This window comes from Heptranchias perlo, chromosome 25, assembly GCF_035084215.1.
Source record: "Heptranchias perlo isolate sHepPer1 chromosome 25, sHepPer1.hap1, whole genome shotgun sequence".
Taxonomy (NCBI): domain Eukaryota; kingdom Metazoa; phylum Chordata; class Chondrichthyes; order Hexanchiformes; family Hexanchidae; genus Heptranchias; species Heptranchias perlo.
The window spans coordinates 48354161-48379886 of NC_090349.1; the positions used below are offsets into that span (position 1 = coordinate 48354161).

General features: G+C 49.5%; 1 protein-coding gene across 1 annotated transcript; it reads left to right on the top strand.

The window, feature by feature from the left end:
- The first annotated feature begins 99 nt into the window (after positions 1-99).
- Positions 100-24641, top strand: gtf2h3 (general transcription factor IIH, polypeptide 3). Its single transcript, XM_068006248.1, has 13 exons — positions 100-200; positions 7578-7657; positions 10343-10449; positions 10583-10749; positions 10875-10937; positions 11654-11683; positions 12950-12978; positions 13397-13471; positions 15792-15845; positions 22185-22253; positions 23864-23999; positions 24092-24128; positions 24225-24641. The coding sequence occupies exons 1-13, from the start codon at positions 191-193 to the stop codon at positions 24310-24312; spliced, it is 945 nt and encodes a 314-aa protein (XP_067862349.1). The 5' UTR covers positions 100-190; the 3' UTR covers positions 24313-24641.
- Positions 24642-25726: the final 1085 nt, after the last annotated feature.

The following is a 25726-nucleotide window of genomic DNA, read 5'->3' on the forward strand; positions in this document are numbered from 1 at the left end:
TTATTTCCACGGTCTCATCTGATATCTGTTTAAATAAAAAAAATCCCAAACGGACCGATTTGAATGTCAGCGATGACACAGTTTTCAAGGAAACTTTGTTTCATGCATTCGAGGTGACGGGTCTGTGGAGACACGGTTCTATTTCAATGTGGCACCAGAGCAGGACAGCCGGAAGCGGCGGTGCGGAGCGATGGCGGACGGTGAGTGGCGGGAGACCGGGCCGGGGGGAGAGGGACCCGGACCCGGACCCGGACCCCGGACCCCGGGGGGGGGAGAGAGGGACCCGGACCCCGGGGGGGGGGAGAGAGGGACCCCGGGGGGGGGGGGGGGAGAGAGAGGGACCCCGGGGGGGGGGGGGGGGAGGGGAGGGGGAGGGGGACCGGGACCCGGACCCGGACCCGGACCCGGGGGGGGGGGAGAGGGACCCGGACCCGGACCCGGGGGGGGGGGAGAGGGACCCGGACCCGGACCCGGACCCGGGGGGGGGGAGAGGGACCCGGACCCGGACCCGGGGGGGGGGGGAGGGACCCGGACCCCGGGGGGGGGGGAGGGGAGAGAGGGACCCCGGGGGGGGGGGGAGGGACCCGGACCCCGGGGGGGGGGGAGGGGAGAGAGGGACCCCGGGGGGGGGGGGGGAGAGAGAGAGGGACCCCGGGGGGGGGGAGGGGGACCCGGACCCGGACCCGGACCCGGACCCGGGGGGGGGGGAGAGGGACCCGGACCCCGGGGGGGGGGGGGAGGGGAGAGAGGGACCCGGACCCCGGGGGGGGGGGGGAGGGACCCGGACCCCGGGGGGGGGGGGAGGGACCCGGACCCCGGGGGGGGGGGGGGAGGGACCCGGACCCCGGGGGGGGGGGGGGAGGGGAGAGAGGGACCCGGACCCCGGGGGGGGGGGGGAGGGGAGAGAGGGACCCGGACCCGGGGGGGGGGGGGGAGGGGAGAGAGGGACCCGGACCCCGGGGGGGGGGGAGGGGAGAGAGGGACCCGGACCCCGGGGGGGGGGGGGGAGGGGAGAGAGGGACCCGGACCCCGGGGGGGGGGGGGGGAGGGGAGAGAGGACCCGGACCCCGGGGGGGGGGGGGGGAGGGGAGAGAGGGACCCGGACCCCGGGGGGGGGGGCCCCCGGACCCCGGGGGGGGGGGGCCCCCGGACCCGGACCCGGACCCGGTTGGGGGGGGAGAGGGACCCGGACCCCGGGGGGGGGGGGGGAGAGAGGGACCCGGACCCCGGGGGGGGGGGGGGAGAGAGGGACCCGGACCCCGGGGGGGGGGGACCCGGACCCCGGGGGGGGGGGGGACCCGGACCCGGACCCGGGGGGGGGGGAGAGGGACCCGGACCCGGGGGGGGGGGGGGGAGGGACCCGGACCCCGGGGGGGGGGGAGGGGAGAGAGGGACCCCGGGGGGGGGGGGGGGAGAGAGAGGGACCCCGGGGGGGGGGAGGGGGACCCGGACCCGGACCCGGACCCGGGGGGGGGGGAGAGGGACCCGGACCCGGGGGGGGGGGGAGAGGGACCCGGACCCCGGGGGGGGGGGAGGGGAGAGAGGGACCCGGACCCCGGGGGGGGGGGGGGAGGGACCCGGACCCCGGGGGGGGGGGGGAGGGGAGAGAGGGACCCGGACCCCGGGGGGGGGGGGGAGGGGAGAGAGGGACCCGGACCCCGGGGGGGGGGGGGAGGGGAGAGAGGGACCCGGACCCCGGGGGGGGGGGGGAGGGGAGAGAGGGACCCGGACCCCGGGGGGGGGGGGGGAGGGGAGAGAGGGACCCGGACCCCGGGGGGGGGGGGGAGGGGAGAGAGGGACCCGGACCCCGGGGGGGGGGGGGAGGGGAGAGAGGGACCCGGACCCCGGGGGGGGGGACCCGGACCCCGGGGGGGGGGGGCCCCGGACCCCGGGGGGGGGGGGCCCGGACCCCGGGGGGGGGGGGCCCCGGACCCGGACCCGGTTGGGGGGGAGAGGGACCCGGACCCGGGGGGGGGGGGGGGGAGAGAGGGACCCGGACCCCGGGGGGGGGGGGGGGAGAGAGGGACCCGGACCCCGGGGGGGGGGACCCGGACCCCGGGGGGGGGGGGGACCCGGACCCGGACCCGGGGGGGGGAGAGGGACCCGGACCCCGGGGGGGGGGGGGAGAGAGGGACCCGGACCCGGGGGGGGGGGGGAGAGAGGGACCCGGACCCCGGGGGGGAGGGGAGAGAGGGACCCGGACCCCGGGGGGGGGGGACCCGGACCCGGGGGGGGGGACCCGGACCCCGGGGGGGGGGGGACCCGGACCCGGACCCGGGGGGGGGGAGAGAGGGACCCGGACCCCGGGGGGGGGGGGGAGAGAGGGACCCGGACCCCGGGGGGGGGGGGGAGAGAGGGACCCGGACCCCGGGGGGGGGGGGAGAGAGGGACCCGGACCCCGGGGGGGAGGGGAGAGAGGGACCCGGACCCCGGGGGGGGGGGGACCCGGACCCGGACCCGGACCCGGGGGGGGGGGGGAGAGGGACCCGGACCCCGGGGGGGGGGGGGGGGGAGAGAGGGACCCGGACCGGGGGGGGGGGAGAGGGACCCGGACCCCGGGGGGGGGAGAGGGACCCGGACCCCGGGGGGGGGGGGGGGGAGAGAGGGACCCGGACCCCGGGGGGGGGGGGGGGAGAGGGACCCGGACCCGGGGGGGGAGAGCGACCCGGGGGGGGGGGGGGGGAAGAGGGACCCGGACCCGGGGGGGGGGGGGGGGAAGAGGGACCCGGACCCGGGGGGGGGGGGGGGGGGAAGAGGGACCCGGACCCGGGGGGGGGGACCCGGGGGGGGGGGGGGGAGAGGGACCCGGACCCGGGGGGGGGGGGGGGGAGAGGGACCCGGACCCGGGGGGGGGGGGGAGAGGGACCCGGACCCGGGGGGGGGGACCCGGGGGGGGGGGGGGGAGAGGGACCCGGACCCGGGGGGGGGGGGGGAGAGGGACCCGGACCCGGGGGGGGGGGGGGGAGAGGGACCCGGACCCGGGGGGGGGGGGGGGAGAGGGACCCGGACCCGGGGGGGGGGGGGGGGAGGGACCCGGACCCGGGGGGGGGGGGGGGGGGAGAGGGACCCGGGGGGGGGGGGGGGAGAGGGACCCGGACCCGGGGGGGGGGGACCCGGACCCCGGGGGGGGGGGACCCGGACCCGGGGGGGGGGGGGGGAGAGGGACCCGGACCCGGGGGGAGAGGGACCCGGACCCCGGGGGGGGGGGACCCGGACCCGGGGGGGGGGGGACCCGGACCCGGGGGGAGGGGGACCCGGACCCGGGGGGAGGGGACCCGGACCCGGGGGGAGGGGACCCGGACCCGGGGGGAGGGGAGAGGGACCCGGACCCGGGGGGAGGGGAGAGGGACCCGGACCCGGGGGAGGGGAGAGGGACCGGGACCCGGGGGGAGGGGAGAGGGACCGGGACCCGGGGGGAGGGGAGAGGGACCGGGACCCGGGGGGAGGGGAGAGGGACCGGGACCCGGGGGGAGGGGAGAGGGACCGGGACCCGGGGGGGGGGGGAGAGGGACCGGGACCCGGGGGGGGGGGAGAGGGACCGGGACCCGGGGGGGGGGGGAGAGGGACCGGGACCCGGGGGGGGGGGAGAGGGACCGGGACCCGGGGGGGGGGGGGAGAGGGACCGGGACCCGGGGGGGGGGGGGGGAGAGGGACCGGGACCCGGGGGGGGGGGGGAGAGGGACCGGGACCCGGGGGGGGGGGGAGAGGGACCGGGACCCGGGGGGGAGAGGGACCGGGACCCGGGGGGGGGGGGGGGGAGGAGGGGAGAGGGACCGGGACCCGGTGGGAGGGGGGGGGAGGAGGGGAGAGGGACCGGGACCCGGGGGGGAGAGGGACCGGGACCCGGGGGGGAGAGGGACCGGGACCCGGGGGGGGGGGAGGGAGGAGGGGAGAGGGACCGGGACCCGGGTGGGGGGGGGGAGAGGGAGAGGGAGAGGGGGAGAGGGACCGGGACCCGGTGGGGGGAGGGACCCGGGGGGTTCTTTCAATGTTTTATTTGTATTGAATTCCCGGGGCGGATGCTGAGGGTTTAGTATCTGTACCAAACAATCCGCAAATTTACAATAAAATGGTGAGACGCGGCTCTGCGCTTTGTATTTTATTGAGGCTTGTGAAGAAGGACCGTCACCATCCGCTCCACCAGTGCCCCATGAATTTATTGAGCGCCTTTCACCACCTCAGGACATCCCAACGCTTTACAGCCAATGAAGTACTTCATAGAATCATAGAGATCGCGTCCGTGCCGGCTGGAAAAGAGCTCTCCACATTAATTAGGGCAATAAATGCTGGCCCACCAGGGACGCCCCCATCCCACGAGCTAATAATAAAACTAAATCCCACTTTCCAGCACTTGGTCCGTAGCCCTGTGGGTTACAGCTCTTCAGGTGCACATCCAGGTACTTTTTAAATGAGTTGAGGGTTTCTGCCTCTCCCACCCTCTCAGGCAGTGAGTTCCAGACCCCCACCACCCTCTGGGTGAAAACATTTTTCCTCAGCTCCCCTCTAATCCTTCTATCAACTACTTTAAATCTATGCCCCCTGGTTATTGACCTCACTGCTAAGGGAAATTGTTTCTCCCTATCCACTCTATCTAGTCCCGTCATAATTTTATACACCTCAATTAAATCTCCCCTCAGCCTCATTTGTTCCAAAGAAAACAACCCCAGCCTATCCAATCTTTTCTCATAGCTAAAATTCTCCAGCCCTGGCAACATCCTCGTAAATCTCCTCTGTACCCTCTCTAGTGCAGTCACATCTTTCCTGTAATGTGGTGACCAGAACTGTACTCAAGCTGTGGCCTAACCAATGTTTTATACAGTTCCAGCATAACCTCCCTGCTCCTATCCTGCTACTTTCAGGGATCTGTGGACATGCACTCCAAGGTCCCTTTGTTGCTCTACACCTCTCAGTATCCTCCCATTTATTGTGTATTCCCTTCCCTTGTTTGCCCTCCCCAAATGCATTACCTCACACCTCTCCAGATTGAATTTCATTTGCCACTTTTCGGCCCACCTGACCAGTCCATTGATATGTGCCTGCAGTGTACAGCTTTCCTCCTCACTATCAATCACATGGCCAATTTTTGTATCATCTGCAAACTTCTTAATCATGCCCCCTACATTTAAGTCCAAATCATTTATATATACCACAAAAAGCAAGGGGCCCCACTGGAAACAGCCTTCCAGTCCCAAAAACACCCGACGACCATTACCCTTTGCTTCCTGCCACTGAGCCAATTTTGGATCCAACTTGCCACTTTCTCTTGGATCCCATGGGCTTTTACTTTTTTGATCAGTCTGCCATGTGGAACCTTGTCAAAAGCTGTGCTAAAATCCATGTAGACTACATCAAACATGCTACCCTCCTCAAACCTTCTTGTTACCTCCACAAAAAATTCAATCAAGTTAGTCAGACACGACCTTCCCTTAACAAATCCATGCTGACTGTCTTTGTTTAATCCGTGCCTTTCTAAATGACGATTAGTACTGTCCCTCAGAATTTTTTTCCAATAATTTGCCCACCAATGAGGTTAGGCTGATTGGCCTATAATTATTTGGTCTTTTCTTTTCTCCCTTCTTAAACAACGATACAACGTTAGCAGTCCTCTAGTCTTCCGGCACCACGCCTGTCACCAGAGAAGGTTGGAAAATGATGGTCAGAGCCTCTGCTATTTCTTCCCTTGCTTCTCTTAAGAGCCTGGGTTACATTTCATCCGGGCCTGGCGATTTATCTACTTTCAAAGATGCTAATCCCCTTAACGCTTCCTCTCTCACTCTGTTTATCCCGTTCAATACTTCACACTCCTCTTCCTTAACTACTGTGCCTGCGTCGTCTCCCTCTTTCGTGAAGACAGATGCAAAGCACTCATTAATAACCATACCCTGTCTTCCGCCTCCACACACAGGTTACCTTTTTGGCCTCGAATAGGCCCTACTCTTTCCTTAGTTATCTTATTGCTCTTTATGTATTTATAAAACATCTTTGGGTTTTCCTTGATTTTACTTGCCAATATTTTTTCATGCTCCCTCTTTGCTTTCCTAATTTCCTTTTTAATTTCACCCCTGCACTTACTATACTCCTCTAGGCTTTCTACAGTATTGAACTCTCGACATCTGACATAAGCTTCCTTTTTTGCCTTATCCTACCCTGTATGCTCCTTGACATCCAGGGGGCTCTAGATTTGGGAGTCTCACCCTTTTTCTTTGTGGGAACATATCTTTGCTCTGAACTCTCACTGTCTCCTCCTGGAATGCTTCCCACTGTTCTGACACTGATTTACCTTCAAGTAGCTGTTTCCAGTCCACTTTTGCCAAATCACATCTCAGCTTAGTAAAATTGGCCTTTCCCCAATTTAGAACTTTTACTCCTGTTCTGTCTTTGTCCTTTTCCATAACTATGCTAAATCTGACTGAATTATGATCACTACCATCAAAATGGCACTTTTGAAGTGTAGTCACTGTTGCTGTGTAGGAAACACGGCAGTCAATTTGCACACAGCAAGATCTCACAAACAGCAATGTGATAAATGACCAGATAGTCTCTTCTAGTAATGTTGGTTGAAGGATAAATATTGGCCAGGACACCGGGGAGAACTCCCTGCTCTTCTCCAAAATAGTGCCTTGGGATCTTCTACACCCACCTGAGAGGGCAGACGGGGCCTTGGTTTACCGTCTGATCCCAAGGGCGGCACTCCCTTAGTACTGCACTCGAAGTGTCAGCCTGGATTATAGACTCAAGTGTCTGGAGTGGGGCTTGAATGCAAGAGCTTCTGACTCAGAGGTGAGACTGCTACTCACTGAGCCACAGCTTCCACCTGATTTAGACATAGTCTAATTAACTAAAGAAACTGTAATTCTGAATCACAATATTGTTGTTTGTATCACAGAGGCACTACGTTGTCCACTAGTTGTGGAAAGCCTCAAGTGGCTTTGCTGAATTCAGCAAAATGGAGTTTGTGTTTTTAAAAAAGCAACTGGCATAAAACAACGTGCATTTATATAGCGCCTTTAACATAGTAAAATGTCCCAAGATGCTCCACAGGAGTATTATCAAGACAAAAATTCAAACGAGCTAAAGAAGGAGACATTAGGACAGGTGACCAAAAGCTTGGTCAAAGGTAGGTCATAAAGGAGGAGAGAGGTGTTTCGGGAGGGAAATCCAAAGCTTTGGGCCTAGATGGCTGATGACATAGCCACCAATGGTGAGGCGAGGGAATTCGGGGATGTGCAAGAGGCCAGACTTGGAGGAATGCAGAGTTCATAGAGTGTTGTAGGGTCTCCAGTAACCAGTCCTGGGGCTACTTGGATTCACATTTGCTAATTGGATTTAGGGGCACGTCTTCAATGGGCCTTAATCTCTGAGAACAGCTTTTAATTATCTTCTTCTCCCAACAAATATCACCTGTAAACGTCCTTTTTCTCGGCATGCATTGGCAGTCACTTCGAATAATATCAGTTGACTCACTAACATCATGCAAGCACGTGGATTTGAAAAGCTTCTGTTGCCTTCATAAGACTTGAAATAATCCGCACCAGCAACAGGTTATTGATCCTCTTTTCCTCCTTTATTTCACACAGATGAGGACATCAGCCTCCTTGTTATAGTGGTGGATGTCAACCCTATTTGGTGGGGCCAGCAGATTCTGAACGAATCCCAGGTAATGAGAGCAGGAAACATACAAGGAAGAAGCAGATAGTATTGTTTTATTCAAATGCAAATGAGAGAGATTTCTTTCAAAAAATAATATTTTGGGATACAGTAATTTGAGACATGGCGTGGTAAGTGTAGCATGCTTGGAGGAACAGGTGGCTTTGGACCTGTGGTTCTCAGAGATGTTTCTCACCTCACATCTGGGTCTGTTGGAGACTAATTGATAGAGATTGATTGCTGCGATTAGATAACAACTCCATTATCGTCGTATCATGCAACTACCAGGATGGTAGAAGTTGGACTAGATGGACTCTGGTCACTTTCCTCTAGCAATTCCTATGATCTTTTGATATCGTCTAGTTACAAATTCATTTCACATGGGACCTTTTCAACGAGTAGACAGAGGCCTTCATCCCATCACCGGTTACCCCATTGCTTAATTGTTAAATCAGATTACAACCGAATATCTCACTGTACCAGACATCAACACAACCAACAACTCCACCAAACTCCAGCCAAAATATGGAATGATTGCAACAAGACTATTGAAACAGCTCACGAATGTTACCAGATGTCAAGCTTATATAGCAGCTACATTTTGAACACTTCTATTAAGAGGAGATTTGATAGAAGTGTTCAAAATCATTAAGGGTTTAGATAAAGTAAATAAAGAGAAACTGTTCCCATTGGTGGAAGGGTTGAGAACCAGAGGACATGGATTTAAGGTGGTTGGCAAAAGAACCAAAGGCGACATGAGAAAAAACTTTTTACGCAGCGAGTGGTTATGATCTGGAATGCACTGCCTGAAAGGGTGGTGGAAGCAGATTCAATTGTGGCTTTCAAAAAGGAATTGGATAAATACTTAGAACCAAAGAAAAGATACAGCATAGAAGGGGACCATTCGGCCCATCGTGTCCGCGCCGGCAGGAAGAGAAAAAATTTGCAGGGCCACGGGGAAAGAGTGGGGGAATGGGACTAACTGGATTGCTTTTACACAGAGCTGGTACAGGCACGATGGGCCAAATGGCCGCTTTCTGTGTAACCATTCTATGATTCTTCTATGGTACATGTTTTCACAGGATCCAGTAATGCTGAGGAGCTGGATGATTGAAGCAAAGAATAGATTTACCCTATTTACCTCATCAAAAACCCTCATAATTTTGAGCATCTCTATCAGATCTCCGCTTAACCATCTCTGTGAGCCCAAGTTCCTCTCGTATTTCCTCATAGTTAAAGCCTTTCGTTCCTGGGATCATCTTGGTGAATTTTGGACCAGCTTTGTATTTCCTGCATTTTCTGTTTCAATTTCAGATTTGCAGTTTTTCTTATTAGAGAATAGAGACTGTGAAACTTAAAACACCATAGGAAGTTGCTGTGTTTCACACTTTTTATTCTTTGCTTCAATCATCCAGCTCCTCAGCGCTACTGGATCCTGTGAAAACGTGAAGCTGCTATATAAGCTTGACATCTGGTAACATTCTTGAGCTGTTTCAATAGTCTTGTTGCAATTATTCCATATTTTGGCTGGAGTTTGACAGAGTTGGTGATTGTATTGATGTCTGATACAGTGTGAGACTCGGTTGTAATCTGATTTTAAAAAGTAAGCGATGGGGGTAACTGGTGGCCTTTCACCTCTGGGATCAAAGTTCAAATCCAACCCAGACTGATGGGAGGAAAGCCTCTGTCTACTGGCTGGGAAGGTCCCATGTGAAATGCGTTTGGCCGTCTCAATGCAGTTACTGGTGGGCATGGACTTAGGACACACAAAACTCTACCTAATTTGGCACTAAGGCACCACAGGATGGGACAGGGATGTCCCACTGGTATGGTAGGGTACGTTGATGAGGTTGTGGACGAGACAGGTTGTTGGGACAGAGTAGAAGGAGCTTTATTCTGCATCTGGCTGCGCTATACTTGACCTGGGAGTTGGTTCCATTCCCCAGCACCTATATCCCTCTCCCTCATCCACAATATTCCCCGTTCTGTAGTAAGTTTAGATTTACCTCCTTAAAATCCATTTCTTTGACCAAGTTTCTGGTCACGCCTCCTGATGACTACTTTTTCGGCTTTGCCTCTGTGAAGTGCATTGAAATGTGTTTCAGTGTTAAAGGTGCTGTATAAATGGAGTTAAGTAATCTCAGCTGGTGCTAGTAGGGCTCCTACAAAATCAGCAAGTTTTCCCGCTTCCGATTGCTGTCTAGTAACCCTTGCTGGAAGTGGATGCTGGGTGATGCCTCTTGTGGTTAAACAGTCTGCCTACAGTGAGTGTCGAGGCTTGCATGTGAAACAAGGAGGGTGCCTGGAACTATATCCCATCAGGAGCTGGTGTCCCAGGCAGAAATTGGCACCAAAAAAAGCTATTAATGATTCCCTGAAAATACAAAATCTCTTCTAAGAGTTGGTGTGTTATTTGATTGTGTACCTTTTGTGCCGGCTTTTGTGCACATTTTCATGGGATAGGCAACTGGAACTTTAATTCGCTTTAGGGGAATGGGGAGAGACCGATCCTCTGAGCAATTTAGAACTGATGCTGCGGAACTAAATCCACCCTTAAATTAGGCCTGAGGGTCCACACCCAAGATATTAACTGACTTGTGATGTTGTGTATCTTCAGCATTCTCTGTATTTATTCCACCTTTAATTGATGTGTTTACAAAATTTATACGGGAGGGTTTCAATTGTTGTTTCACAGTTCACCCTGTCGAAATGCATGGATGCAGTGATGGTGATGGGAAACTCGCACTTAGTGATGAGCCGCAGCAACAGACTCGCTATTATAGCAAGTCACAGTCAGGAGAGGTAAGGATCTGTGCAAGAGCTCATTTGCTTCTTGGTAACTTACCTTACAACCATATTTGTGTACCTCACCACTGGTTTCCCCAAGGCCGCAATACAAATGTGCTCCAAAGTTTTATTCTTTTCGTTCCTGCAGCCGCTTCCTGTATCCGGTTAAACACTGGAAATCGGGCAGTTTTTTGGAAAATGGTGACACCAGTGCTTCAGAATCTTCTTTTTCTGGTAGTAAGGATGGTAAATATGAACTCCTGGCCATAGGAAATGACATCATCACCGAGGAAATCAAAGATCTAATGGCAAAGAGTAAGTGTCTTGCTGGACTTTGGCCTCAGATATGCCGATAACACATGAAATGTGACGACACGTCCTTCTGCCTGGGAGTTGGGGCACGGATGGTGTAGGTGACATCTTCCTCTTCTGTGTTGCAGCTGAAGTGAGAGCCCATCTAACAGAAACCTTGATGGCGGGATCACTTGCAAAAGCACTTTGTTGTATCCTTGCACCAGGAGTTACTTCGAAACCATTGCGATTTCTTGTGTTAGTTACGTTACGGGCACGTTTGCAATGTTTTCACTCGTTATCTGCCAATAAGTTGCAGGATTTCACTAGTTATCTGCCCGTAAATTGCAGATTTTCACTAGTTACCCACCCATAATTTGCAGGGTGTCATTACTTACCATACAGGGGAGATTTTGCTGATTGCTATTTTACAGCAAAATTGTAAATATGTTTTTTTTAATACAGGTCGTTGTGTAAATGCTGTCCAGCAGGAATCTTGCCCCATAGTTACATTATTTGAAATTATTTCTCCAGTGAATATATTGTCAGTTTATCTCTTAACACTAGCAAAAAGAGCTAGGATTTGCTGGCAGTCGTTGTTAAAATGACAAAACATTAATAGAGAAATAAAATAATTTTGTTTTTTTGTATTTTAGATCTAAAGTTGAAACATGTTAATACGATTGTACTGATGCAAGTCATTCATCCATCAGGTCCCCGCGAAAAGAATTCCCTCTGACAATTAACCAGCATGTTTTGGGTGTTTGCTCTGTTTTCAGTGAAGTCTGTGATGAAAATGCATCAGTTTTCTAGGTTAATTTATTGATGGATGTTGGCTTTTTAATTCTCCATTGTCACAAGGAATGTTTCTGATCAATCTGTCTCTGTCCTAACTGTTGGTATTTTTTCTTAACACTTCTGAAATAAGATATTCACAAGGTGAATAAGGAGCTAGAAGGTACGTGTGTTTACTGATGTGAGTATTGCTTTTCTTAGCCAATAATGACCACCTGCTACAAACTCTAGAATGCAGATTTAGTTAATTCACTGAAAACAAAGATCAATTTAACAAATCTCAACTGCTTTCTGATGTCAGCCTGAAACAATTCACTCTCCCCGCTAATGGAGGAGGTGGTGAATTATAGAATCCTGCCAAAAATAGTCACAATATTGAGTAGGATGGGCCTATACTCAATGGAGTTTAGAAGAATGAGAGGTGATCTCATACAAACATATAAGATTCTGAGGGGGCTTTACAGGGTGGATGCTGAGAGACTGTTTCCCCTGGCTGGAGAGTCTAGAACTGGGGGTCATAGTCTCAGGATAAGGGGTCGGCCATTTAGGACTGAGTTGAGGAATTTCTTCACTCAGAGGGTTGTGAATCTTTGGAATTCACTGCCCCAGAGGGCTGTGGATGCTCAGTTGTTGAGTATATTCAAGGCTGAGATGGGTAGATTTTTGAACTCTAAGGGAATCAAGGGATTTGGGAATCAGGCGGGAAAGTGGAGTTGAGGTCGAAGATCAGACATATTATTGAATGGCAGAGCAGGCTCGCGGGGCCGTATCGCCTACTCCTGCTCCTGTTTCTTATGTTAACATTTAAAGGCACCTGGATTTGAGTGGCAGCTGAGGCTGGGGTTCCAATTCATGGTCACTGAATGAGAGTTAAGTCTGCACCTTGAGACCTGCAAAGTGCTAAATAAGTTGATTAAAGGAATTGATAGGGTAGATAGAGAGAAACTATTTCCTCTGGTGGGAGAGTCCAGAACAAGGGGGCATAACCTTAAAGTTAGAGCTAGGCCGTTTAGGGGTGAAATCAGGAAGCACTTCTTCACACAAAGGGGAGTGGGAATCTGGAACTCTGTCCCCCAAAAAGCTGTTGAGGCTGGGGGTCAATTGAAAATTTCAAAACTGAGATTGATAGATTTTTGTTAGGTAAGGGGATTAAGGGTCACTGAACCAAGGCGGGTAAACGGAGATAAGATACAGATCAGCCATGATCTAATTGAATGGCGGAACAGGCTCGAGGGGCTGAATGGCCTACTCCTCTTCCTATGACATTTCATGTGCAAGTTAATTTTAGTCTTAATATTCTAAATGAGCGAGAGGTATGATGATAGGGGTTGACGGTGCACAGATTCAGGAACAGTTCTGAAAGTGTTTTGTAAATTGCAGCTTAAGACTCGTTACAAAAAAGTTTTCTCTTTTTTTTCATAAAATACAGCTGGACATGAAGTGAAATCGCGAATACTGGTAAGTGTTCTGTAGCTACTGTTTCAGAGTTTGTCACTTTTTTTTTTAAGGGGTGGAGCGATACTGTGCTGCTGCCGCCGCCAAGGAGGGGGAGGATGGAGGTTTAATTCACCCTCCTTTGATCTGAATCGTGGTGTCTTCCTGTGACAAGGGAGAGATCGACTTGGGGTGTCAGTACATCTCTCAGCAGGCAGCCCAGGAGTGGATGCGCAGGGGTCTGGAAGCAGACTTCCCGCCTGCCTGGTGGCTGTAGCGTGGGATGGAAACACAATGAATTGGGGAAGGAGACTGAGAACTTTCATTAAAGGTTACAAAGAAACCTGCCATATTTGTTCGCTGTATCTAAACCTTTACCACCTAATAGTACAATGCAGTGCTGATACCAGTTCAGTTTATAACCACTCGTTCTTTCCCACAGGTTATTAAAGCTGCCGAGGATTCTGCTGCTCAATATATGAATTTTATGAATGTGATCTTCGCAGCACAGAAACAGGTAGATTATCAGCACCATATTTTTTCATGTCTAATACACTAATAATAGCTTTATACAACGAAAGAAATTTAAATTTTTTTAATTTTTGGGGATAGGGAATAAAAGGAAAGATTTGCATTTCTATAGTGCCTTTCATGTCCTCAGGATGTCCCAAAGCGCTTTACAGCCAATGAAATACTTTAGAAGTGTTGTAATGTAGGAAATACAGCAGTCAATTTACACACAGCAAGATCCCATAAACAGCAATGTGATAATGACCAGATCATCTGTTTTAGTGATATCGATTGAAGGATAAATACTAAGCCAGGACACTTTGAATAGTGCCACTGGATCTTTCACATCCACCTGGGAGGGCAGACGGGGCCCCGGTTTAACGACACATTTGAAAGATGGCGCCTCCGACAGTGCAGCACTCCCTCAGTACTGTACTGAGAGTGTCAGCCTAGATTATGTGGTCAAGTCTCTGTAGTGGGGCTCAAACCCTCAATCTTCTGACTCAGAGACGAGAGTGCTACCCATTGAGCAAGGGCTGACACCCAGTAAATAGACAAGATTTGCTTTTGTTACTTACAAAAATGAATCAAACATTTGCAGATTATTTTCACCCTCCTGCTGTGCTTAGGGAAGCAGGAGGAAGTCGTAGAGGTGCAGCTCAAACATAAATTCTCTCAGCACAGACTAGGAATCCAACACAGGAAGCTGCTGGTCGTGTAGATCAGTACCACAGTGCCTGGTGCATTTACACATTCAGCCCCCAAGGGGAATTTACAAGCTCTGTTTTATAGCTAATTACCGCCGTTGGAAACATTAGCTGTTATTATGTTTTTAAAAAAAAAACATAATTCCTTTTTTTCGTTGCAGACCCCTTGTTAATTATACCTCAGAAAACCCCAGTAAACAATGAATGACTTCCTGTTTTGGGTGGGGGCTTCTCCTGGGTACTAATAACGCGATGTACACCAGCCCATGGGTACCATGCTGTTCTCCCTTATTTATACAATTGACCTGTAGAGTTTGTACCTCAGACTGTGGAGTGCATTCTTTCTTTCTTTATTCATTCATATAATAAAATATGAATAGCTAGCATTTATTGCCCATCCCTAATTTTACATTTTATTTGTGTGATGTAATGAGTGTGAATAAATGAGATCAGATATATGGACAAATTGCTTATTCTATCTTTAGTGTTGTTTTATTTATCATACCCCCACCCACACTTTTAAAAATCCCCTTCCAGTTATGCTTAAATCCTACAAATCATACTTGGATAGAATTTTAAATGCTCAAGGCTTCACTCAGGGGCAGCAGAACAAAGTGCAGACTATGAATGGAGAGAAGTTAAGCTTAGTATCTTCATTGAAAAGGGAGGTGGAGATTATCAAGTGGAGTCTTATGATGTTTAGGGAGAGCCCGTTGCTCCTGCACATACTGTTCATGCTGGTTGGGGGAGGGAGTGTTTAGTGCAGGATAGTGCCTCGATTCCCCCTGGGCTCTAACAACAAAAGCAACACTCTCCACCTCTTACTTTTCTTTCCTGGTTTGAGCTGGTGTCTTATTTCAGTTGAGTGTATGAGGGAGGGGGAGGGCTGGAAACCAAAGAGATGGCTTTGTCCTTGTGGTCATTTTTACTCTTTTCATTCCCATGATTACAAGTCCCTCCTCCCCCAAGGTAGCTCCTTACTCAGTGTTTATTTGAATGGGTTATAAGATTCTGATTTTAAGTTTTTGTTCTCCTTATTCTCACCAATTGAGAAGGTGGTGGTGAGCCACCTTCTTGAACCGCTGCAGTCCGTGTGGTGAACTGAACTGAATGGAACCTCTTTATCCGAAAGGAGGCTTGAATGACATCCCTATGAATCTGAGACACTGTTTCGGTGCTGAAGTCACTTTCACTTTTAGGTCGATAATCTGACCCATTCCTTGTTGCCCTTGAGAAGGTGGTGGTGAGCCGCCTTGTCGAACCGCTGCAGTCCGTGTGGTGAAGGTTCTCCCACAGTGCTGTTAGGAAGGGAGTTCCAGGATTTTGACTCTGCGACGATGAAGGAACGGCGATATATTTCCAAGTCGGGATGGTGTGTGACTTGGAGGGGAACGTGCAGGTGGTGTTGTTCCCATGCACCTGCTGCCCTTCTCCTTCTAGGTGGTAGAGGTCGCGGATTTGGGAGGTGCTGCCAATGAAGTCTTGGCGAGTTGCTGCAGTGCATCCTGCAGATGGAACACACTGCAGCCACGGTGCGCTGGTGGTGGAGGGAGTGGATAGTTAGGTTAGTGTATATTCCTGTAATATTGCAATATGAAATATTTGGTCACTTTTTTTCAGAACATTCTGATTGACGCATGTGTTTTGGACTCTGATTCTGGGTTACTGCAGCAAGTAAGTAATCACGCACATCACTAGACTAAAAGCTTTCTGCATCACAGCACGACATATAAACACCAATAGTCATTTCATTTATGTACACTTGGAAAAATGCCGTTCCTCATTTGTGTCAACAGTAACTGATTGAATAATCTAACAGTTGTATCAGAACAGTCTGTCAAGGCATTTTTATGTTTGACATGCAGTGCTGGGTACTCTCAAACGGAGACTCGTGTTCTCACTGCGCTGCTCTCCCCCATTCAATGCTGCTGTTTCTGAAAAAGTCTTAGTATTGAAAGTTAAGTGGAGATAGGCAGCAACTCGCAGGACTCATCGATTGTGGATCTCTGTTGGCTTGGGATCTCTGGACATCGCCAGCTTCACGCGGAGCCAGCCTTAGGCTAAATGTTAGCATTCCCACCTCAGATCAGAAGGTGCCGGGTACGCACCCTCACTCCGGGCGGTCCCGGCGCGCGGAGGCCGGAGCTCCGGACCTGAATTCTCGGTGGACGTCCAGCGGGATACTTGTGTGAGTCGTATGGATTGTGGGTGCCCACAAATGACTTAACCCCCTTATCGGCTGGTACAAAGATGGTAATGGCCATGGAAGGAATGTTCACATAGAATCATAGAACGGTTAAGGCATGGAAGGAGGCCATTCGGCCCGTTGAGTCCATGCCGGCTCTAAGCAAGAGCAATCCAGCTAGTCCCACTCCCTCGCCGTTTTCCCGTTGCCCTGCAAATTATTTCCCTTCAGTTATTTATCCAATTCCCTTTTGAAAGCCATGATTGAATCTGTCTCCACCACCCCCTCAGGCAGCGCATTCCAGATCTTAACCTCTGGCAGTGTAAAAGGTTTTTCCTCATATCGCCTTTGGTTCTTTTGCCAATCACCTTAAATCTGTCCTCTGGTTCTTGACCATTCCGCCAATGGGAACAGTTTCTCTCTATCTACCCAGCAACTATAGGCCAGCCAGTTTAACCTCCGTGGTGGGGAAACCTTTAGAAACGATAATCCGGGACAGAATTAACAGTCACTTGGACAGTGTGGATTGATTAGGGAAAGCCAGCACGGATTTGTTAAAGGCAAGTTGTGTTTAACTAACTTGATAGAATTTTTTGATGAGGTAACAGAGAGGGTCGATGAGGGCAATGCAGTTGATGTGGTGTATATGGACTTTCATAAAGTGCCGCACAATAGGCTTATCATCAAGATTGAAGCCCATGGAATAAAGGGGCAGTAGCAGCATGGATACAGAATTGGCTAAGGGACAGGAAACAGAGAGTAGTGGTGAACGGTTGTTTTTCGGACTGGAGGGAGGTGTACAGTGGTGTTCCCCGGGGGTCGGTGCTGGCACCACTGCTTTTCTTGATATATATTAATGACTTGGATTTGGGTGTACAGGGCACAATTTCCAAATTTGCAGATGACACAAAATTTGGAAGTGTAGTAAACAGTGAGGAGGACAGTGATAGACTTCAAGGGGATATAGACAGGCTGGTGGCATGGGCGGACACCTGGCAGATGAAATTTAATGCAAAAAATGCAACGTGATACGTTTTGACAGGAAGAACGAGGAGAGGCAATATAAACTAGAGGGCACAATTCTAAAGGGAGTACAGGAACAGAGAGATCTAGGGGTATATGTGCACAATCACTGAAGGTGGCAGGGCAGGTTGAGAAAGTGGTTAAAAAAGCATACGGGATCCTGGGCTTTATAAATAGAGGCATAGAGTACAAAAGCAAGGAAGTCATGATGAACCTTTATAAAACACTGGTTCGGCCACAACTGGAGTATTGTGTCCAGTTCTGGGCACCGCACTTTAGGAAAGATGTGAAGGCCTTAGAGAGGGTGCAGAAGTGATTTACTGGAATGATTCCAGGGATGAGGGACTTTAGTTACGTGGATAGACTGGAGAAGCTGGGATTGTTCTCCTTGGAACAGAGAAGGTTGAGAGGAGATTTGATAGAATTATAGAATCATAGAAAGTTATGGCACAGAAGGCCATTCGGCCCATCGTGTCTGGCGGCCAAAAAAAAGCTTTCCAGCTTAATCCCACTTTCCAACACTTGGTCCGTAGCCCTGTAGGTTACGGCACTTCAAGTACACATCCAAGTACTTTTTAAATGTAATGAAGGTTTCTGCCTCTGCCACCCTCTCAGGCAGCGAGTTCCAGACCCCCACCACCCTCTGGGTGAAAAAATTTCTCTTCAGCTTCCCTCTAATCCTTCTACCAATTACTTTAAATCTATGCCCCCTGATCACTGACCCCTCTGCTAAGGGAAATAGGTCCTCCCTTCCACTGTATCTAGTCCTGTCATAATTTTATATACCTCAACTAAATCTCCCCTGAGCCTCATGTTCCAAAGAAAACAACCCCAGCCTATCCAATCTTTTCTCATAGCTAAAATTCTCCAGCCCTGGCAACATCCTCGTAAATCTCCTCTGCACCCTCTAGTACAATCACACCTTTCCTGTAATGGAGTTTAGAAGAATGAGAAGTGATCTCATTGAAACATAAAAGATTATTAGAGGACTTGACAGGTAGATGCTGAGAGATTGTTTCCCTTAGGTAGACAGTCTAGAACGAGGGGGCATAGTCGCAGGATAAGGGGTCGGCCATTCAAGACTGAGATGAGGAGGAATTTCTTCACTCAGAGGGTTGTGAATCTTTGGAATTCTCTACCCCAGAGGGCTGTGGATGCTGAGTAGTTGAGTATATTCAAGGCTGCGATGGATAGATTTTTGGACTCTAGGGGAATCGAGGGATATGGGGATCGGGCGGGAAAGTGGAGTTGAGGTCGAAGATCAGCCATGATCTGATTGAATGGCGGAGCAGGCTCGAGGGGCCATGTGGCCTACTCCTGCTCCTATTTCTTAATTTGGTGTCCAGAACTGTATGCAGTACTCGAGCTGTGCTTCTAGCATAACCTCCCTGCTCTTATATTCAATGCCTCGGCTAATAAGGGAAAGTATCCCGTATGCCTTTTTAACCACCTTATCTACCTGTCCTGCTACCTTCAGGGATCTGTGGACATGCACTCCAAGGTCCCTTTGTTCCTCTACACCTCTCAGTATCCTCACATTTATTGTGTTCTCTCTTGCCTTATTTGCCCTCCCCAAATGCATTACCTCACATTTCTCTGGATTGAATTCCATTTGCCACTTTTCTGCCCACCTGACCAGTCCTTTGATACCTTCCTGCAGTCTACAGCTTTCCTCCTCGCTATTAACTACACAGCCAATTTTTGTATAATCTGCAAACTTCTTGATCAAGCCCCCCCACATTCAAGTCCAGATCATTAATATATACCACAAAAAGCAAGGGACCTGGTACTGAGCCTTGCGGAACCCCACTGGAAACAGCCTTCCAGTCGCAAAAACAACAGTCAACCATTACCTTTTACTTCCTGCCACTGAGCCAATTTTGGATCCAACAAGCCACTTTCCCTTGGATCCCATGGGCTTTCACTTTTTTGACCAGTCGGCCATGTGGGACCTTGTCAAAAGCCTTGCTAAAATCCATGCATACTTCATCAAACACGTTACCCTCATCGACCCTCCTTGTTACCTCCTCAAAAAATTCAATCAAGTTAGTCAGACACGACCTTCCCTTAACAAATTCATGCTGACTGTCCTTTATTAATCCGTGCCTTTCTAAATGATGATTTATGCTGTCCCTCAGAATTGATTCCAATAATTTGCCCACCACTGAGGTTAGACTGACTGGCCTGTAATTACTCGGTCTATCCCTTTCTCCGTTTTTAGACAACGGTACAATGTTAGCTGTCCTCCAATCTACTTATCGACTTTCAAAGCTAGAGGTATTCAAAATCATGAAGGGTCTGGACAGAGTAGATAGAGAGAAACTGTTCCCAATGGTGGAAGGGTGAAGAACCAGAGGACACAGATTTAAGGTGATTGGCAAAAGAACCAAAGGTAATATGAGGAAAAACTTTTTTACACAGCGAGTGGTTAGGATCTGGAATGCACTGCCCGAGGGGGTGGTGGAGGCAGATTCAATCATGGCCTTCAAAAGGGAACTGGATAAGAACTTGAAAGTAAAAAATTTGCAGGGGGATGGGGTGGGGTGGGGGAGTGGGACTAGCTGGATTGCTCTTGCACAGAGCCAGCGCGGACTTGATGGGCCGAATGGCCTCCTTCCGTGCTGTAACCTTTCTATGATTCAATGATATTCTGTCTAGACCCTTCATGATTTTGAATACCTCTATCACATCTCCTCTCAACCTTCTCTGTTCCAAGGAGAACAACCCCAGCTTCTCCAGTCTATCCACGTAACTAAAGTTCCTCATCCCTGCAATCATTCTAGTAAGTCTTTTCTGCACCCTCTCTAAGGCCTTCACATCTTTCCTAACGTGCGGTGCCCAGAACTGGTCACAATACTCCAGTTGTGGCCGAACCAGTGTTTTATAAAGGTTCATCATGACTTCCATACTTTTGTACTCTGTGCCTCTATTTATAAAGCCCAGGATCCCATTTGCTTTTTTAACCGCTTTCTCAACCTGCCCTGCCACCTTCAACGATTTGTGTACATGTACCCCCAGATCTCTCTGTTTCTATATACCCCTTTTAGAATTGTGCCCTTCAGTTATATTGTCTCTCCACGTTCTTCCTACCGAACTGTATCACTTTGCAATTTTTGGTTAAATTTCATCTGTCACGTGTCTGCCCGTTCCACCAGCCTCCTCACTGTTCACTACACTTCCAAGTTTTGTGTCATCTGCAAATTTGGAAATTGTGCCCTGTACACCCAAGTCCAAGTCATTAATATATATCAAGAAAAGCAATGGTCTTAATACCGACCCCTGAGGAACACCACTGTATATCTACTTCCAGTCCGAAAAACAACCGTTCATCACTATTCTCTGTTTCCTGTTACTTTGCCAGTTTTGTATCCATGCTGTCACTGCCCCTTTTATTCAACTTTGATGACAAGCCTGTCATGCGGCACTTTATCAAATACACCATGTCAACCGCATTGCCCTCATCAACCCCCTCTGTTACTTCATCAAAAAACTCAATCAAGTTAGTTAAACACTATTTGCCTTTAAAAAATCCCGTGCTGGCTTTCCTTAATTAATCCACACTTGTCCAATTGACTGTTAATTTTGTCCCGGATTGTCGTTCCTAAAAGTTTTCCCACCACCGAGGTTAAACTGACTGGCCTGTAGTTGCTGGGTTTATCCGTACACCCTTTTTTGAACAAGGGTGTAACATTTGCAATTCTCCAGACCTCTGGCACCATCCCCGTATCTAAGGATGGTTAGAAGATTATGGCCAGTACCTCTGCAATTTCCACCCTTGCTTCCCTCAGCAACCTCGGATGCATCCCATCCGGACCGGGTGATTTATCTACTTTAAGTACAGCCTGCCTTTCTAATACCTCCTCATTATCAATTTTTGGCCCATCCAGTATCTCAACTACCTCCTCTTTACTGTCATGGCCTGTCAGACTGTTAATCAGCCTGTGAATCCTTCACACTGTTCTCCAAGGGAAGAGCGTAAAGACAAGAAAACAATAACAGCCAAGCAAAGCATGCGCCTATTGTTAATGGCTCTCTTTAAGATTGTTTAAGTTGCTTCTTTCCTTCATCTAGTGGGTTTACAACCAGATCTACAGTTGTGAATCATCACTTGGTCACTGCCTGTGTTTGTGTAACTTTGAAGTAATTATTCACAGATTAAGCTTGCTCAACTGATTGTGTTAAAATTGGTCGTGCTTGTGACTTAACCAGGAAGAAACATTTTTACTGTGTTTCACTAATAACTAACTGGTAATAGTATATTTTTTAAAATATAAGGCTAGGTTCTGCCATTTCAGTCAGTGAATGGAAAATCTGGCTCATTCATACTTGTTAGTTGTTCTACAATTGATGTATAAACGTAAAATGCTGTAAATACACAGCAGGCCTGATAGCATCTGAAAAGGCAGGTTAACATTTCATCGAAACAAAGCTACAGACTCTGCCACAGCCGAAACATTACCCTGTCTTCTCTTTCTAATGCTGACACATCTGTGTATTTCTAGCATTTTCTGTTTTGATTTCAGATTTTCAGTTTTTTTTATCTCTGCTACAACTGATCAAATCTAAAGTCCATAAAAACTGGCCTCAAATTACATCCAGGGTTTGCAATCTGTAACCAAAATGACCATTTAGCTGCTCCAGTTACTGTTTCTGAGAGGTTGTGTACCATCAATACTGAATGCTGGAATCTGGTTTGATACAGATCAATCTGGAATATAATAATGCAGTAACTGGGATGTGCAGGCATCAGGGTTTTTTAAACCTTTTATTGAACAGTTTTATTGTTCTCCTGTTTTTGTCTACAGGCTTGTGATATAACTGGAGGATTATATTTAAAAATACCACATATGCTATCACTTGCACAATATCTGCTGGTAAGTTATAGCCACTTAAAAACAGTATTTGCTTCTTTATGATTTGTTTAGAGCTGCTGTACATGGATAGGTGAGGGGATAGGACACCTGAACATTTTGCTATTTAGGACTCCCAACATTGAAAATAAAATATCTAGATTGCAAGAATCGTTGTGACTTCCTCAGGACATTGGGCCAAATCTCGCTGGAAAAATAACGGTGTGTTAACAACGCACGGCGTCATTAATCCGCAAACCGGCCAGCGAGTTCAGGGGAAGAAGAGACACACCGTGAGTTGTGACTCTACAGAACCTGCTGGTCGATTTTCGCCGCTCAAACGGCATCTCACCCTCAACCTCCCTGTTACTTTGAAGAACTTGCTGGATTTGTACGTTAGTTGTTCCATTAAACTCGCCACAGAAAGTCGGAGCTGGTACTTAACCGCATAAATACCCTTTTAACGATGTGATAATTTTTAATGCAATGTCAAGCAACCTCTCTGGCCCAGAAAGGGAACAGTTTAAACTGTGGAGCCTCATTCCTGCGGGTGGAAAATTGTTGTTACAGATTTTAAAAAATTTTACATTTTTAATTCTTTTTCCTTCTTTTCCTTTCTGTTTTTTTCTCTCTCTTAATCCAACCTTTCTTTCCCTCTCTTTATTTCTCTTTCTGTACCTGATTTGACTCTAATTTACCCTCCTTCTCCGCTGTTCCACTGTTTCTTTCTTGATCCTTAAATCTCATTGGTTAAGGAGATAGACTGTTGGTCCTGTTGTTCACTAAGCCTCCGTTGCCCTCGCCGAGCCATTTTCAGCTCTCACTTCCAGCAAGTTAAAGGGCAAAAAACTTTTGAGCCGAAGGGTGCAGGAAAAAGTCTAACTAACGGGGTAGGTCGCGAGATGCCCCACTCCAGCAAATTCTGGGCCAATCTTTTTGTGATTCCTCCTTACGTCAGCATCCGATGCCTCCACATTGTGTCAATTTGTTCTAGAGTAGCTGACCCATTTAGGGGCCGTTAGACTGCCTGTCTGGGTGGATCACAGGGAGTAAGGTGGTGTGGTGGTGAAAGTCCTGGACCAGTAACCCAGAGGCTGAGAGTTCAAATCCCACCAAAGCCAGTTGTGAATTTGAACTTAATAAACCTGGAAAAATATCCCACAGACCCACACTCAGACCCCCACCATTGCACTTACTCGGAGCCATTGGGTTTGGGGTGGCAATAGGATTGTTCAGAATCTGAGTATTATGTTTGTGCCAATTGAATTAAAGCTGAGGTTAGTTGATGGGCCTGAGTCAGTTTTGTGACGCCTGATGAAAAAACGTTGGTCCCAAATGAAACTTTGTGTGCACAGCTGTACCTCCTACAGCATTTTGTGTGTAATTTGATGAACATAGGAACAGGAGGAAGCTATTCAGCCCTTCGAGCCTGTTCCACCATTCAATTAGATCATGGCTGATCTGTATCTCAATTCCATTTTCCCCACCTATGATCCATTTTCCTTTATATTCTTACCCAACAAAAATCTAATGACGTTGTGAAGGCTTCATTGTCTCACTTTTAAGTGAGGTTTTTGCGGGCTTTTAAAAATTGTAATCTTCGAACTGTTCAGACTATTTGTTTTTCCCCTCAGTGGGTGTTTTTACCAGACCCAGAGCAGAGGTGCCAGTTGGTCCTCCCACCTCCGGTTCATGTTGATTACAGAGCCGCCTGCTTCTGCCACCGGAATCTGATTGAAATCGGTTACGTTTGTTCAGTCTGTTTATCAAGTGAGTTTCACTACAGCTTCTCGGTTTTGATTTTTAAAAAATTTTGATTGCCCAGTGATTAGTTTTTAATGAATTTCTCTTTTAATTATCAGTATTTTGCAACTTTAGCCCCATCTGCACCACGTGCGAGTGAGTAATATTCAATGTTCAGTTGCTCAATTCTTTTTGAATGCTTGCTCATTATGATTTATATGATTTCGTGATGATGTTTTGTTTTAAATTCAGGACTGCTTTCAGAATTGCTTTGCCACCTGTCCTGAAAGCCAAGAAGAAGAAGCCAAAACTCCCACCACTGAACTACTTGACGAGCTGACACCAACTTGTGAACAGGAATCATTCAGTGGGACCTTTTTCCATTGGAATCTCTTCCTCTTACCTGCCTCAGGCTTCCACTGGAATCGCTGCAATAATCGAGATGCTGGTGAGAAAATTCACACTTTTTTCTTCTGCAGCCAATCTAAGGGCACGAGGAGCGAGTTCAGACAGGAGCAGGGTGTTAAACTCTTTATGTATTGCGCTGTGGTTGAAATATGCACAGATTTGGAAAATATTTTTTTTATATCAAAGTTCTTTGACAGATTTGTTGTATCACTTTTTGTAAATACTCACATTGGTTTGAGAATAAACACACAGTGCCGTTAATGCTCTGGAAAATCCGTTATTTGAATCAGAAATCCACAGCTCCCACATCATGGTTCAGAATTATTTCTGTTCCCTGTTTCAGCTCCTTCCCCAGCTTGTTTTTTAAAAAATACATTCTTTTAGATTTTCCCCTGTGCCACAAACTAGAGAGGGAGCAGGAATCTCACCCCCTGAAGCTTGCTGAGGCTGTGCAGCAGTGAGATGCTAAGTGACTAGGGATCCTCTCTCTGTCCAGCATCACTTCCCAACTCAAACTGGCACTTTGAGGTGTGGGTATTTGAACCTGGTTTCGTTTGTTTTCTTTTGGGAAATTTCTGTCCCCTCGTGTTAGGAACTGAAGAGAGAGAATTCTAAGCTACCATGTATTTTATTAAAGTTCTGGATCCAGGTGCTGAGTGCTGTTCCATTTAATGGTTAATAGATCAGTTTACAGCCATAATTCACCATTCACAAGCTCTTGCATCATAGGTGAGAGGAAAGGAGCTGCCCAATGGAGGCAATGTGTAAATAGTCCCCCACCGCACACCTCCCAGCCTCTCCACTCTCATCCAGGGAATGGTGTCTGGCACAGGAAGAATCTTAAAAACAGGGAGAAAAAGAATGGGAAAGAGGAAAGATATTAACTGCAGATGTTAAGAAAATCCTTTTGGACTGAATTGGGAACGTCCTTCACTGAGTTCCATTAGCATTTTTTTTTTTAAAAAGCCGGATAGATAGAGGGTCAAACTGAACAGGTGCAGAAAGAAACTGGTTATAAACTTCCAGTGAAGCTATTGTATCCAGTCATTTCCTAAACAGAAGTGGAGTTCATCACGTGACTTTAGTTTGGTCTCTCCAGTGTTGAATACTGCTGGACAAGTCCAGATCTTATTGCAGTGTTGTCCAATAGGAATCGCTGACTAGTCACAGGTGTTGCTATGGCGACACTGTTTCAGCCCCATGCACTAATTTTAGTCGATTACGCCGTACACACAATCCAGGTAAATGTACTTCACATCTGTATTTACTGAACAAACCTCTGCCACCATTCAGTAGCCAAGGAAGTAAAACACTCGACGATCAAAAATCACTCTCACACACTCTGC